Genomic DNA, 15,864 nt, shown 5'->3' with positions numbered 1-15,864 from the left:
ATCCACCCAAGGGTACTGAGGGAGCTGGTGGAGGTGCTCGCCAAGCCACTTTCCATCAGCTACCAGCAGCCCTGGCTAACCAGGGAGGTCCCAGTCAACTGGAGGTTGCCAAATGTGACGCCCATCTACAAGAAGGGCCAGAAGGAGGATGTGGAGAACTACAGGCCTGTCAGCCTGACCTCGGTGCCAGGGAAGGTTGTGGAGCAGATCATCCTGAGTGCCATCACACGGCACGTATGGGACGCCCAGGTGATCAGGCCCAGTCAGCATGGGTTTATGAAAGGCAGGTCCTGCTTTACCACCCTGATCTCCTTCTATGACAAGGTGACCCGCTTGGTGGATGAGAGGAAGGCTGTGGATGTTGTCTACCTGGACTTTAATAGGGCCTTTGACACCATTTCCCACAGCATTCTCCTGGAGAAACTGTCTGTTTGTGGCTTGGATGGATGTACTCTTCGCTGGATAGAAAACTGGCTGGATGGCAGGGCCCAGAGGGTTGTGGTGAATGGAGTTAAATCCATTGGCAGCTGGTCACAAGTGGTGTTCCCCAGGGCTGAGTGTTGGGGCCAGTCCTGTTCAATATCTTCATTGATGATCTGGATGAGGGGATTGAGTGCACCCTCAGTAAGTTTGCAGATGACACCAAGTTGGGCAGGAGTGTCGATCTGCAGGAGGGTAGGAAGGCCCTACAGAGGGACGTGGACAGGCTGGATCGATGGCCTGAGGCTGACTGTGTGAGGTTCAACAACACTCAGTGCCAGGTCCTGCACTTGGGTCACAACAACCCCAATGCAATGCTACAGGCTTGGGGAGGAGTGGCTGGAGAGCTGCCTGGCAGAAAAGGACCCGGGGGTATTGGTCGACAGCCAGCTGAATCTGAGCCAGCAGTGTGCCCAGGTGGCCAAGAGGGCCAGTGGCATCCTGGCTTGTATCAGGAATAGTGTGGCCAGCAGGACCAGGGAGGTGAGAGTGCCCCTGTAGTCGGCACTGGTGAGGCCGTACCTCGAGTACTGTGTTCAGTTTTGGGCCCCTCACTGCAAGAAGGATATTGAAGTGCTGGAGTATGTTCAGAGAAGGGCAACGAAGCTGGTGAAGGGTCTAGAGCACAAGTCTGAGGGAGCTGGGGTTTAGTTTGGAGAAGAGGATGCTGAGGGGAGACCTTATTGCTCTCTACAACTACTTGAAAGAAGGCTGTAGTGAGGTGGGGGGTTGGTCTCTTCTCCCAAGTAACAAGCAACAGGACAAGAGGAAATGGCCTCAAGTTGTGCCAGGAGAGATTTAGATTGGATATTAGGAAAAATTTCTTCACCATAAGGGTAGTCAGCCATTGGACCAGGTTGCCCAAGGCAGTGGTTGAGTCTCCATCCCTGGAGGTATTTAAAAGGCGTGTAGATGTGGTGCTTAGGGACATGGTTTAGTGTTGGACTTAGCAGTCTTAGGTTAACAGTTGGACTCGATGATCTTAAAGGTCTTTTCCAGCCTAAATCTATGGTAATCTCCCGCAAAATGCACACAAGCTTTTCTTCTATAACCCAGGTGCTCTTGTCCAGCTGCAGGTTAGGTGGGAGTGCCACCAGGAGTAGGAGACCACAGCTCCCAGGCAATCATTCACAACCCCACCTTGCACAATGCAGTAGAGATCTACGTGGCTTGTGTAGGAAGGGACTGAGAAGCACTGTATGGTGGCACAGTTCTGTGGGCACATGCTGGAGAGGACATCCAGTGGGGAAATGCAGAGAAGTAGGCTAACACAGTGTTACAGAAATAGCAGCAAGATTCCCAAAACGTTTCTAGCTCCACAGGCCAAGCTACAACATGTTACGACCCTCCTTTGTTTCGGACCTTCTCCACTAGTCAAGTCATAATTTCACTCCCTAGCAAAGTTCCTGCTGATTTTAGAAGTGTGGCATCTAACACATGCAGTTACGCCTGATGCAATACAGATGAAGCGTCCAGTATCTACACTTCTCCCTGAAGTTAGTCACCTGGGCCATGACCATTTGCACTAGCTAATGTTCTTACTCTGTGTCTCACTGTGTAGCTCCGCTACGGACATTGATTTTGATGGGGACCCTGCCACAGTACAAACCACTAGCAGGAACCAGAAAGCAGTCATTTACACAGCATCAAGGCTAGGATAGTGGCACTAGTCTGCATTTAAATGTTTGTAAACTAGTTTTTCTGCGTGAAGACTTGTTCTTTTTAAAACTTACTTGGTCAAATTGTCTCAAATAGATTTATGCTAGTGAAAAACATAGCTCAGGCATATGAACAAGCAACCAGACTACAAATACTGCTGTGTTTGTGATACACCATTCCTGCATTTGAGGCCAAGAATTTGTTAACATTACCCAGAAATTGCATAATCTGTCGTGTTTGTTATCTACAGGAGGAAGTCATTATCTTCTGATGGATGAAACCTCACAAGTTTTTGTACAAACAGTCATACGATCCGGATGTCACCAAAGATGGCTGTTTTGATGATGCAAAGCTAAGAAAAAAATACAAAAAAACACCCCCAGCTTACATAGTAACAACAAAAAGTAATAAAACATTTCTCAGAGTAGAATATTACAAGAATAATGTGAATCCTAATTATACTACTACTGTAATACTATGTAAGCTCTAATAACAGTGCATTTAGTCCACCATCAGTTGCCTCTGCCAAGGACAGAGGCTGCAGTGCTACGTTGCAGTCCATGGCCTGTTACTCACCGCAGCTTCCTTGACCGTAAGAGGCTCTGCTGAGCGGCAACTTCAGCGTGCAAATCCAGCTCTTCGTCTGACATCGCCTGGTGTCGCTCCCTGCCCGCGCTGCCTGATCTGGCACAGCCCTGTTCGGCCATCACCAACGAGGCTCGTAGCATCAAGAAAAAAGGTGGGAGCAGAGTCCTGAGACTGCTTCTGCAATGCTTTCACACAAAATGTCAAGTCAACACTCCTAACTGCACTGTCACCCCAGTGCCCGGCTGCCTACAAGGAATCAGACCTCCTCCTCTAGCCAAAAGAAAAACAGAGGGCCCTGGACTTTTGGAAAATCTGGGGCTCCACACTTATCTCGGAGGATTTGTCATTACATGGCAGAAATCAGCGCCTGTTTCTTAGCAACAAAGTGGGTCACTTGGGAGGATGGGGACACAGAGACTTACCTGCAGCCAGTGGATCTTTCCGAGAGGCTTGGTGCCTGACATCTAGCTGTTCTCTGACTGTCACTGTCACAACAGGGATCCAAATCAGAATAAATATTGAACTCTCTGCCTCCTTTTGCCCCAGAGTTGTGAGAAAGCGTTACTTGTTCCTCATTTTTGAGGAAAAGGTTAATTTTAGCCTCCAGAGACCAAAGGAGAAAGAAACAGAGGCTGAGTTAAAGGCAGTATGTTAAAAATGTCTTCCCTTTGAAAATATTGGAAATATCATGTGGGTTAAAATAGGAGTAGTCCAATGCCTACCAAGGGACCAAGTACTCTGGTGGCCAGGACTGCACTGATGAATATAAAAAAGGGTTTGTCAGCAACACTGACAGACAGGTTTGTGGAGGGCAGGTACACAGTCTTGGTAATTTCTGTGTACCATTCCTTGAGAAGCTTGGATTATCTGCAAAGCCCATCAGCATTCCCAACAATCCCTGACAGTGGCTTCTTAAATACTAGGCTTTAAATAATGAAGTAAGGCTGCAAAAGTCATTCAGTGGAAGTTCTTTCTACCTTCCGCATGCAGGTACAGTTCTTTACCACATTATTCCTAGGCAAAGCTAATGCTGCAACAGAAAACAGACTTTAGAAAAACACATTCAGAGAATTAAGTCCTGCAGTTTCAAGTCCAGGGGTTTCCCTAGCTGATCTTGTGCTTTGAATAAAATAAAAAGAAAAGTCTAGGCATGAAATTCAGCTCATTGTAGTTCTCTCTTTATCACCGACACTTCAGCATAGGGCTGTTACCCAAACAAAACGAAGCACAAAGTGCAATACATCTCTTATTTAGATAGTGTGACATTTTCTCTCAAGGTTTGGGATTTTTGGTTGGGACATCCTTGGTCATCAGTGTCAGAAATCTTCTGTGGGTGGTGTGGGTAAGGCATCAGTTGCCTACCTTAATGTTTAACTCAGAACTCAGGGAGTACGCCGGAGGAACTCTTGGGTAGTACGAGATTTCCTTTGCAAAGTTTACAAAGCACTTAAATTCATCAATTTTCTAGCCCAGGAACTTTCCCAGTAGAGAAGTTGCCTGGAAAGAGACGATGTGTTGAGTTAGGCGTTCCTGACATCTGGCTCTTCTCAAGTGTCACAACTCGGATCCAAACCAGAACAAGCACCGAACTCCGGCTGCCCATCCTAAGAGCCGAGTCCAGTCCTTCACTGTTGCAAGGTAAGGGGGGTGGGTGTGGAATCCTTTTGATGAATTCTGCTCTAGTCTTACCCAAATCTTGTTCCAGAGTCAGTATAAAACCTGGGAGACTACTCTGGGGACAGGGTCTTCAGCTGATGAGGAAGATGAAAGGATCATTATGCTGAGCTCAGGGATTTGATCAGTTTGGAGCTATGATGAAGAACAAGCTTCTCATTAAGTGGCTGGTGTGGACAGCTAGCTAACTATATACATAGGTAGATACTTAAATAGATTTTGCCTACCAGTATAATCTGTTGTCTAGAATTTTTCAAGACTGTCCATGGTTTCCTGGGAGGCAAGACTTTGCCTCACTTGAATGCTGAGGCTATTTCAGGCACCATGATGCCTACCTTAACTCTGGTCTCTTGAAAAGCAGCCCATGGTTGCCTGTCACAAACAAAGCAGCAAGCAGTCCAGAAGAGTGTGCTGTGGTGCAGGATGGGAAGCGGCAGCTTTTGGGTGGGACAGTCACGCATATAGCTGACAAGGAGGCTGCTGAAACAAGGTACATGCTCCTGTGTAAGCAGACATGCTCTGAAAGTAAATCTTACAAATATGGATTTTGGTGGTAACAAGCATCAAGGACATTTTTTTAATCCAGAGGTATTAGTGTGTGCATTTTTTTAATACACTGTATTATTCTTTTCAACAGGATTAGTTGAAAAGTTAACCAAATTTGTTAACTTCTAAACCATTAAAATTCAAAGAATTCAAAGTCCTGCCTTGTGTCTCGGTATTTCATCCCCACTTAGCCATGGACTTCTGGAGCCATGTGAAGAAGAGTTTTGTGCCTCTCTGATCACTAATAGCAGAAAGTTGGGAACAGACCAAATTTGAAAATATCAGCAAAGAAGGAAAAATAAAATCCAACACAAATCTGTCTATATAGAATCTGTTGTGGGTTTTTTTTGTTGTTTGTTTGTTTTTTTTTTTTAAAAAGACATTAACAATTCTCTCAATCTACAGAGGGTAACAGTTGCTACCCCCTCCTTCCTGATTGTGTGGCAGAAGCCAAGGTGGCAGATAGCAGAGACTGTTGGAGTTCTTGATTTTACAGTAATAGAGATATGAAAAAATATCTCAAGAGCGCAAACATCCAAGGAAATAACTACTTGAATCCAACATAGGTACTGTTACAACCAAAGAATTGTTTCACAGACTGTCATGGTTTATTGGTCTCAGCAAGTGCTAAAAGACTTCATAGCAAAAATCAGAAGCTCAGTTTTTTTCATTGTGACATTGAGCCAGCTACTCTCAGCCTTGTTGCTGAACATGGTCTTCTGCAGGAATACTGGTTTGGCCTATCTACCCCAAAGTAACTGGAAGCGTCACCTTGCCCTATGGTTGATGAGCTCAAATTGTCACACCGTGGAAATTACGGCTTGCATTCCTCAGGAGGATCGACTAGCTGTGGACTCCAATAGCTAGAATATATAGACTGGTTTCATATTCATTCTTTATTCAAATATACCAGTGCATTCAGACAATCTCTGTAACCGTTTGTGGTGGTGCGCTCCCCACCCCCTGCCCCGCATAAGCAGTAACCACCAGCAGGGATCGCGATGGCTGCATCCAGCATATGCTGGACTTTGGGGATGGATGGGCAAGGGCTCTCTGCAGCAGGGACCCAGATGTCTTGCTGGTATGCAAATGTGACTATAAATCAATCATCTTATGCTATAAATAGTGGACAGCCCAGGGCCCGTTGAGCTCTCCTGCACGTCAGGAGGCTGCATGCCAGGGTCTCCCCTTGAGTAGGGATGCCTCTCAAGGTTACTCCTCGAGTCTGAGAGGTTCCTTGCCACAACAGATCTAGTGACTAATAGCGTGCTAAACTTTGAAATCTTAGCTAAGTGATATAAAGTGATATATAATCCTTTAGACATAAACCGTTGACTAAGTCTGGGACTAGGACTGGATCCAGCTGCACCTCCACTCCTCTCTGAGGAGTTTAGAAAGCAAAGGGGTCCTCTGAGCCTCGTGACACAACGGGAGGGTCTCCCTGACAGTGTTGTCTGACCCTGTCCTCTATGCAGTAAATCAAGTGTACCTTGCCATCGAATCTTGTTAAACCACCATCACATTTACCACTGAACTTTGTTAACTCACTGTTTTATATCAATAAAGTACATTGTTCCTTCTCTCTTATGAGTGAAGTCCATTCTCACTCCATCTGCGACACAGTTCCCAGAGAAATAACCACATAAGACATGGTCTGGTACTGCTGGTGACAAAGGTCTTTTTCATTGCAATGAGTAGAATCAAGCTCGTAACTCCTAATGCTCAATAGTAATTATTGTTCCTGGTAAATGGTGACTGAAGATCTGATTGTATTTCTGCAGCATTTGAACAGATGTCTGCTTAAACAGGAAGCAAGTCCACCCCATTTTCTGGCAGTGTTTTTAAGTTTTTATTTATTTCTAGGTCTAAATTTGTTCCAAATCACTCAGAACTGACAAGAGGGAGACACTCGCCGAAGTTCATGCTGTTGCCCCCTTTGACAGGGGGCACCTGGGACAGACCCTGCCTACCCACCCGCGCCCCTGAGCCTGCAGATCCCAGTCCTGTTCTGCACCAGCTCGGCTATCGCTTTACAACACATCAGCATTCAAGCCTGCGGCCAGTCTCTGCAATGTTTATCACTCAGAGCTGACAAGTTTCTGGTGATTTGTAAAGCTGTTTTAAGCACTAGTCCAGAAAGCCTGCCTCCAACTGTCTGTGTCTTCCCAGCCCACCACTGAGCTGTCTCCGAGAGGCAATAACACAAGACAAGTCTTTATTTTGGTGCTGTGAATTGCACCACACTTGATCATGTTCTCAATCTCTCCCCCAGCTCACTCCGTCCTTTCCCCTTTGACAGGGTACTCTTAACTCAAAGCCATGAGTTGCGCTCGGGTTAGATACCTAAGGAAAAGGCTATAGAGTGTTTGCACAGTACTGAGACGAACACAGGCTTTTACTGCTGCTATGCAGTCAAAGCTACATATTCTAGACCTCAGGGGCCAGCTGTCAGCATGTTGCTATCAGATTTCCTATGGAAAATTCGAGGTGAGGCTGTGAGCAGCAAAAGGTGTAAACTTACCCCAGGAGCAGGCAGGGCTCACACCTTCCTTGTCACCACCGCTCAAAGACTCTCCCACGCTTTGCTTTGCCTCCCAGCTCACTTCCTTTGTCCCGTCTCTGCCCTGGGTTCACTTCGGCTCATTCCTCTCCACACGGTGTGCGACACATGCAAGCCACCTATGCGCACTGTGCAGGGGGTGATGCTGTGTCACCACACGGGCTGCCACGAGTGCTGGCCTCTTGCAGCAGACTTGCTAGTTATTTGTGAAACCTGAGCTTGAAAGCTGTTGCTTGGTCACTGAAACATGCTGGAGCAGTACACCGCTTTTGCATCTTCTTCTCGATTCCCATAGACTTAAAACGAGCAAAATCTTCCAAAATAAAAAGTATGATGTTTCTACAGGACTACTAGTGCTTAGGAGGAGCCACCCTCTGGGAGACAAGAGGAACACAGAACACACACACACGAAAAATTCCCATCAGCATCCAGCCTTGGCGAAGCTTACTCAGAACACATGACCTTTCCTAAGCTTTGGAAATGATCTTGTTTGACAGTGAATTGTTAAACTGTAAGTGTTCACTTGGATTCAAAGGCTTAGCAGGTGTCCACAGAGCATGTCGAGGCACTGCCTCAGTTACACCTCCGCTTTGATGTTCACTGAGCAACTCAAAACACACACCTTTAACCAGATAAGCTGTTTCTGTGGAAGGAACTTGAAAGCTATTCTTGTGTTTGTGCATAACCCACATTCAAAAACCACTCCAATACCTGACCTCTGTTATGAGCTGAGTCTTTGCAGCTCAGGTCACATTCCCTGAGATGGGAAGAAAAATTGTGTCCTCTGTCCAAGTTGGGCCCTGATCAAACTTTGGCTTCTTCAGCTCTCAAAAAAACGCTGAAGGCAATGGTGTGTAATGAGCCAATGCATAACAAGATGATGCAAAAGATAGGACCTTTATAAAGAGAAAGGGTTAAGATCTTTATCACCGTATGCAGAGCAGAGACTAGGATGAACAAGCAACACGCTGTGGCAGGCACACCATGGCACTGTGCAGGCAGAGGTGAAGTGAGAAGGGCAGAGCAAGGTTAATTCACAGCCCTGACAATTCAGTGCCAGTCAAACGCTATTTCAGAGGACTTAAAATTCACTGAGCACGCACGGTCATTTCATTAGCAACTGCTGACAATTAAGCAACATAATTCATATTGCTCTCTGGCCAAATAAAAATCTGACAATGAATAATGGAAAGTTAGTATTTAATACAGGACAACTCCCATCCTCTGAACTATACAGTGTTAGTATAGCTTACAGTTAGCTTACAGTAGCTACTTATCACAGTAAGTCTGGAGGAAGAGTGTGGCTGGTTAGCTATGCTGAGAGTGTTTCAGTTCCACATCCAAACCGCCTCTGGAAAAAAAAATTAAAAACATACACAGAAGATCATTCTGCTACTCCTACCTCTTCTCCCATGAATAGAGAAAATGCCATCCACTGGATTATGACAGAGGGCTCAGTTTGGTCCACTGAACTTTCGGTTCCTAATCTTTCTCGACATCTGCATGCATCATTCATTTACTACATTATTCTGAACGCACCTATATTAGAAAGCCTAACAAAAAGATTCAGAAAAGACACTTGGTAGTGCAGCAGAACAAGGAGGGGTGACAGTCCCAGAAGGGGTGTGACAGGAGAAGTCTTCACTAACAGTGCCAAGACATTCCTACTGCAGTGATGGCACAGACTGCTCTTGAGTGTGCAAAATATTTCCTGCAACTCACTTAAAACAGCAGTTGCAGATAAAGTATAGGAGACAATAAATAATTAAATACAGGAATCAACCAGTCTTAGTTGTTATAAATATTCTGATGTGCTAAAGAGATGAATTATTACTTGCTCCAGGGTATGGCTTTTCAATTTACAACATCCAGAAGATACTTCTTACCTCTCAAGGAAAATGCCACTTTATCGGAATGAAAAAAGAAACCTAAAAACATACCCTGCCATTGTAGCTGTATAGACACAATAAAATATTTAAATTAAAAAATATTTTCTCTCTTCTTCCTTCACCCTATATTTGACTTTTTTTTTTTAGGTAGGGAAGACAAAAGTGATAACCATGCAAGCAGTGAAAGAAGAGATAGAGTTAACTCCTTCACTTTGCCCATCTCCTCACAGCTGTAGCGGAAACAGTCTCTTGCCTCTATGCTTACCAATGGCCGTGGACATCTAGAAAGAATTATGTCCTAGTTTGACAGCTTATGGAAAGGAGGGAGAGATGTAGAAACCCTACCTCCCATCTCACCTTATGCCCCACAAAAATACCCAGTGCCCAGTCAGCCCCAGGAGCATGCAGGGTCCTCACAGGGTTCCTCCAAGCACTGCGGGAAGCTTACATCTTCAGCAAGCCTGGCTGCACCTCTCCATCTCCCTGCATTCGCAGAAGCTGCTTGCGCTTCCGCAGCTGGGGTGAGCTGTCAGTAAAGGTACCAGTCCGCAGCGTGGGTCCAAGTCTCATCCCTGGACTCCGACAACGACACGTCCAGGTACGCAAGGTTTTTCTCATTATCCCTTTTTAATCTGCTTTAAAGAAGATGCAAAAAGATGACCAAAACAAGGTTGGATTGTCTTCTAAAGTAAACTTAATTTCTACCTGGAAAAAAGAAATAGGTCAAATTTCTCTAAAAGATCACTATCAAAAACATTTCAGAGAAGTATGAATATCTAAAATACACCAGGGAAAATGTATTGCAGAAATTATTTATTTCATGCCAACTTAACTCTTTGACTAGATATTTTAACACACATTTCAAAAATATATCCAGTACAACAATAATTTAGAACACTACAGACAAAAATTTGTAACTCAGTGAATTTCAAAACAGGGTATGATGCATACACACTTGTATCATAAGGCAAAAGAAGATAGTCTATCCATAAGCAGCACTCCTACAGCCTATCTTGATATACACTGGAGAATGAAGATCTTTTATTACTAAACCTACACTTACAAATGAATTCCCTTATTTTCCAGATAAGTCTATAGAAATATAAGGTATTTCTATAGAAAATAATTAATTTCTACAGTGACAGCTAAGCTATCACTCTGACACTATTATAGTTCACAGGAATATGTCAAATATAACAACATTATCCTGAAGAAATAACTGAAGTTGCGTATTATTATTGCCTGCCAATTACAACTAAAACACACCCGCGCACACAAAAGCATGCTGAGGAATACATTCCAGTGCATTTTAATAGAAACAAAGAATAAACCTGATTGGGCTCACCATATGACTGAAACAGAAGATATCTAATATAATGCAACATATCAACGACAACAATTAATGTATTAGAAAGGGATCTAGTTCAAGGTGCTTTTTTGCTAGGAATGCCGGGTTTCTGTTAACATAATCAAATGGTGTAGGAGTGTCTCAGCTTCAGACTAGACTACTTAATTAGAGGCACAGCTAGTATTAGAGAACTGCCATGAAGCAGTACATATTCCTGCAGAGCCCATTAGGGAAAAGGAATGTAAAATTTTCAGAAAGTTTAAAAGATTCACAAATAAGTTGCTCTGAAAAAATTAACCATTTTCTGAATTCTAAAGAAAAATTAAGAGCTAGGAGATAATATATACCCTAAGTAGTGTTTTTGTTAATAATTAAGATGCACATATTTGTCTGTAATGAACAGGTCAGATTTCTTTAAGAAGCCTCATAAAAGGTTTTCCTTCATAAAGACATCTCTATTTGGTATTGTAAATGCCCCTCAGATTGCAAGTAATTACAGCAATAATGAGAACTGGAAAAAAATATTGTGTATTTCACGTAACATTTACAGTATTCCAAGATAAATTTAATAAAATACAAATTATCATAATTACAGAAAATCAGAGTAATCACTTTTTTAATACTTCACATGTAAAAATCATTGTCATGGTTATGTTTTAAAATAGCAAGAATAAATATTGGAAAGATAGCAGCTTTCCACCATCCCCATTAATACTGTTATGATTATTTTACAAGTGCTTTTGATTGCAAAATAAAGGCAGATTTGATATCATGATTCTTCCAGTAGTGTAAGTTACAGTAGCATAAAGTTTGTTGTTTCTTAACATGTTATCGTACCTAAAGAATAAAATACATCATAGTTTGCCCAAAGTGTCACTATTAGCACAGACTAGAAGTTGCATATGCTTTACCTTCCCTCATGAAAAGACTCCCTCGCTTCACAGCTAGGAGATGCACCTTTCTTGAGCAGAGTGCAAAGGACTCATTTACCAATACAGATATCAGAATATGTGTATTTTTAAATACCTGAAAAAACAGAACTACAAATCTAGTAGGAGTAGTATGTTTGACTAGAGCTTTTTGCTATCCATACATTTTAAGAAATCCAACACTGACACAGTATTAAAGTAGCTACTGTTTTCACTCCCACTTTTCAAAGTTCATTAAAACTTGCATGGATTCTTTACACTGTTTGAAATCTTTGATATGAAGATATTCAAACATTTGTACTTAACTTGGGTGGGTTTTTTGGTGTTTTGGGTTTTTTTTGGTGTTCACAGATAAAGAGGAAACTGCAGAAATGATGATGAGATGGAAGTATACCCTAACTGCTCAGTAATTCAGAAAGTGAAATAATAAAGAAATACATCATTGACATTCTCTAGCTGCAAATAAATACAACTATATACTGACAGAATAAATATGCCAACATTCAGTTCCCAAAAGCACAGTTTGCAAGGCAGTTATATTTTAAATCCCCTAATCTGGAGCATCAAGTGTGATGCAAGAAAAAAATTAGCCTACAGTACAGTCACTGCTTAAACATATCAAAGCTAGTTTTAACTTTTTTTAGCTGTGATACTGTCAGGACTAGAGCTATAGTAGCAAAGAACTCATCAAGAGTTGCCACAATCTGGCATCATAGAATCATAGAATGGTTTGGGTTGGAAGGGACCTTTAAAGGCCATCTAGTCCAACCCCCTGATCAACTAGATCAGGTTGCTCAGAGCCCCATCCAACCTGGCCTTGAATGTTTCCAGGGATGGGGCATCTACCACCTCTCTGGAGGTATAAATCCTTAGGCATGTAGCCCCCAAGCAAGGTCTGCATTATTTGTACTAGAAGTAACCAAACTAGTTTAAAACTAGCTCAAGTACACAGCAAATGCTGTGCAGGCATATCCCTTATTTCTACAATGTTCTTTTACAGTTGTACTCCATGCTTCTTTGTTGAAAGTCTTCTGGATTTAGTCGTATGAACTCATAGTTACTTCTCAAAACACACTTTAGATTAATTCACCTACATGTGCACATAATTAGAGCAAGAGTAACTGTTGGTCACCAGTGAACGCTATGGATGAAACGTGGCTTCACTTATGAACTTGTTACTTAAACACCCAGCATCCAGGGGATCTCTGAGTGCAATCCAGAGAACTCCTGAGATATTTTCAGAGCTCTAATTCCCATGCTTTCAAAATGCAGACACTGGTTACTCCATTACTCTACTGCAACATCAAAAAAAGGTCAGCGGATTCCCACCTTAATGAGCTCAGAATTTCTATGTTAGCAACCGAAATCCCACTGCCATTAATTTATACAGTCAGCTCCTCACATTATTGTATCCCAATGAAAACTGCACAGAGGGCTTACGCTAGGGACTAGTTAGCTTTTGTATATAAAATCCTGACCAAGTCTCCACTGAAAATTCTGTTTGCAGCCATTCCACTGATTTCTGAGAGGGGAAAACACAGGCCCCACAAAGGCTCGATCCAACTCTCTGAAGTCAGCAGGGGCTAAGTAAGGATACTTCACAAGCATTCAGAAAAACAAACACTCCTTCTATAATTTTTCTGTTAGCACTGAATTAGATCCCTTTGTAACTTCCAAGAGTTAAAGAACTTGAACCTTATTTCATCCAAAGATTTTTACAAATAAACTTTTGGGCAATGAGATACAAATTTTAAAATTAGAAATATCGAGTCTAAGAACATTCATGTGGATGGATGTCCAAGAACGTATACTACCCCTTTCATGTGAGGCTGAATTCAGGATAGCATTTCTAAGGAGACCTAAAATAAATTAATAGGTGCTAACATGAAGTTGCTAAAGAACAATCTGAATAAAAAGAGCCTCATTTTCTCAACTTCCACTCCCTGATACAGCCACAAGATTTTGATCAAGCTTTTACAATATACAAAATACCCAACCTAAAAGCCCTCCTACAGGTAATCTGGAAATCACATGAGCTTGAATACATGTTCAACGGCATGGCTGTCGTTTTCACCTAAGAACAGAACTGACAATTATTTTATATCTGACGATTTATTAATATAATTATTTCTATACAAACAGTATTTTTCCCCTTCATAGTAACAATTCAGTGTTTTAAAACAGGCAGATCAATATATTACAAATACCACTACTGTTAGAACGCATGATGTACTAAATCACAGGAGGTAGTTAGATTCCCATTAATAATTACTTCAGAAAACAAAGACTATTTTTAAAAATTAGTAGAACACCTCATTCATGAAAACTTACTTTTCAGAGTAACTCATTTCTAACTGCTTTAAGGGAGGTCTGCTTTTTAAGCATGATAAAGAATTTATGACAGAAACATGTTCTCCTTCAGTTTTCAATGTAACTTTGCAATAAGCACATAAGAAAACTCCCAGGTGGTAAAGACTTAAGACAAACTGCAATAAAGGAACATTTTAAATTAATCAAACTTCCAAAGATATAATGAATTTGACCACATCTTTTACCTTATGATTCCATTTGAAAATTCATTCAACTAACTACGGTTTAAAAATATATCTATACCAATGAAATTAATGTGAAGCTTTTTTACACTGTTAATAATTGGCATTTTTGAATGGCATTCAAATGCATGATCATTATTCTTTTTGCAACAACTTACTGCAAAATACAGGCACCTTAAAAACAGACACATAATGCAACCAGGGCATCTGGGACATTAAAAGTGTTTACCATTATCTAGTCATGCTATGTATTCCCCTTCTTTTAAAGGAATACTCTACAATTTGAAGCCGTGCCTGAGGTGTGTGCAAATTATGTTTCAGCATTTAATTCAATTTTCACATTATATTTCTTCTACAGTTACAACTGTAAAAGTCTTAAGCAGACATCGTGTCTTTGATAATGTATTCTTGCTATTGCACATATGCTCATATGACAGTGAAACTCTGGTCCATATTCAACTATTTACACATGCTAAAATAATTTATCTGCATATAATCTTGGAAAAGAAAAGAATATAGCCTTTCTTGACCAATACACCTTGCTCCAAAATTTATACCACCGAATTTCATAGAATCATAGAATACCAGGTTGGAAGGGACCTCAAGGATCATCTGGTCCAACCTTTCTTGGCAAAAGCACAGGCTAAACAAGATGGCCCAGCACCCTGTCCAGCTGAACCTTAAAAGTGTCCAATGTTGGGGAATCCACCACTTTCCTGGGGAGGTTATTCCAATGGCTGATTGTTCTCATTTTGAGAAATTTTCCTCTCATGTCCAATCAGAATCTCCCTGGGAGTAACTTGTACCCGTTACCCCTTGTCCTCACCATGTGACTCCTTGTAAAAAGGGAGTCTCCATCTTCTTTGTATCCACTCCTTAAACACTAGAACATGTATTTTATGATTTTATGAAGAACAGCCCACCATTCCATCTTTCTGCTTATACAGGGTCTGATTCAAAGACCACTGAAACCAAAAGAAGACTTAATTTAATTCAGTAGATTTTGGACTAGGCATAAAGTTCAAATAGAAAAATTATAGAAAGTGTTTAGTAATTGATGTAACTGCACTTTGGATGCATTAAGATGCTCTAACAGCATCTGTTAAAATATAAAAAAACCTCCTTCCAAAAAATCCTCTTCCTAAAACTTACAATGTTACAGTTCAAGTTGAGCCCTAGGTATATTTGTGAAGTTTACCCTCTATTAACTTTCGGTCATGACACAAAAGCCCACACTGAAGCACAACAGTATCTACAATAGAAGAAGCATATTCTTGTCATAAGTAGTAAAGTTATCATAAAGGTGCATTTCCAAAACAGTTGTTCCTTCATATTCTTTTTTTAAACAGAAATGGTCTTTTCTGGTTCAGTGATATATAATAAATACAGTATTTTCCAAGCAATGAATTTTCTTTAGTTTTGAGGAGCTTAGACATCATCAAATATTTTGCTTCGAGACATTGACAGGTATCTTCCACCAGGCTGGTACCTGCAGAATCAATTTTAAATATGAAAAAGTATCACAGGAAATAGAACAATAAAGACCCACGAAATCATGTAACTCTCACTGCACTCTTACTCCTTACCTCTCAATTAATTACAGGATCTGAAGTTCTACTGAATTACTGTTTCCATGAGA

General features: G+C 41.6%; 2 protein-coding genes across 6 annotated transcripts in view; both read right to left on the bottom strand.

Moving 5' to 3' along the window:
• CAPSL (calcyphosine like) overlaps positions 1 to 9,902 on the bottom strand; it is a 39,007-nt gene extending 29,105 nt beyond the window's left edge. For 2 of the 4 annotated variants that reach the window (XM_087773298.1, XM_087773301.1), the window contains exons 1-3: positions 9,754 to 9,893; positions 8,772 to 8,858; positions 2,716 to 7,881 (exon numbers count right to left, since the gene is read on the bottom strand). The gene's annotated coding sequence lies outside the window, so the exon portion shown is untranslated. Of the gene's footprint in view, positions 1 to 2,351; positions 2,492 to 2,715; positions 7,882 to 8,771; positions 8,859 to 9,753 lie in introns of all 4 variants that reach the window. The other 2 variants (XM_087773300.1, XM_087773299.1) reach the window with 2 other exon arrangements.
• The window catches only part of LMBRD2 (LMBR1 domain containing 2), a 33,257-nt gene continuing 27,294 nt past the window's right edge, over positions 9,902 to 15,864 (bottom strand). The window contains exon 18 of one of the 2 annotated variants that reach the window (XM_087773288.1): positions 9,902 to 10,031. In XM_087773288.1, coding sequence (XP_087629414.1) covers positions 9,926 to 10,031 — 106 coding nt within the window. In that variant the 3' untranslated portion in view covers positions 9,902 to 9,925. Of the gene's footprint in view, positions 10,032 to 10,192; positions 15,715 to 15,864 lie in introns of those variants that run through there. The other variant, XM_087773290.1, reaches the window with a different exon arrangement.

This window comes from Nipponia nippon, unplaced genomic scaffold (assembly GCF_047370975.1).
Source record: "Nipponia nippon isolate SJK-2023a ecotype South Korea unplaced genomic scaffold, ASM4737097v1 scaffold_39, whole genome shotgun sequence".
Classification (NCBI taxonomy): Eukaryota; Metazoa; Chordata; class Aves; order Pelecaniformes; family Threskiornithidae; genus Nipponia; species Nipponia nippon.
Note: the sequence above shows the minus strand (reverse complement) of the source record. Positions and strands in the feature narration are given on the sequence as shown.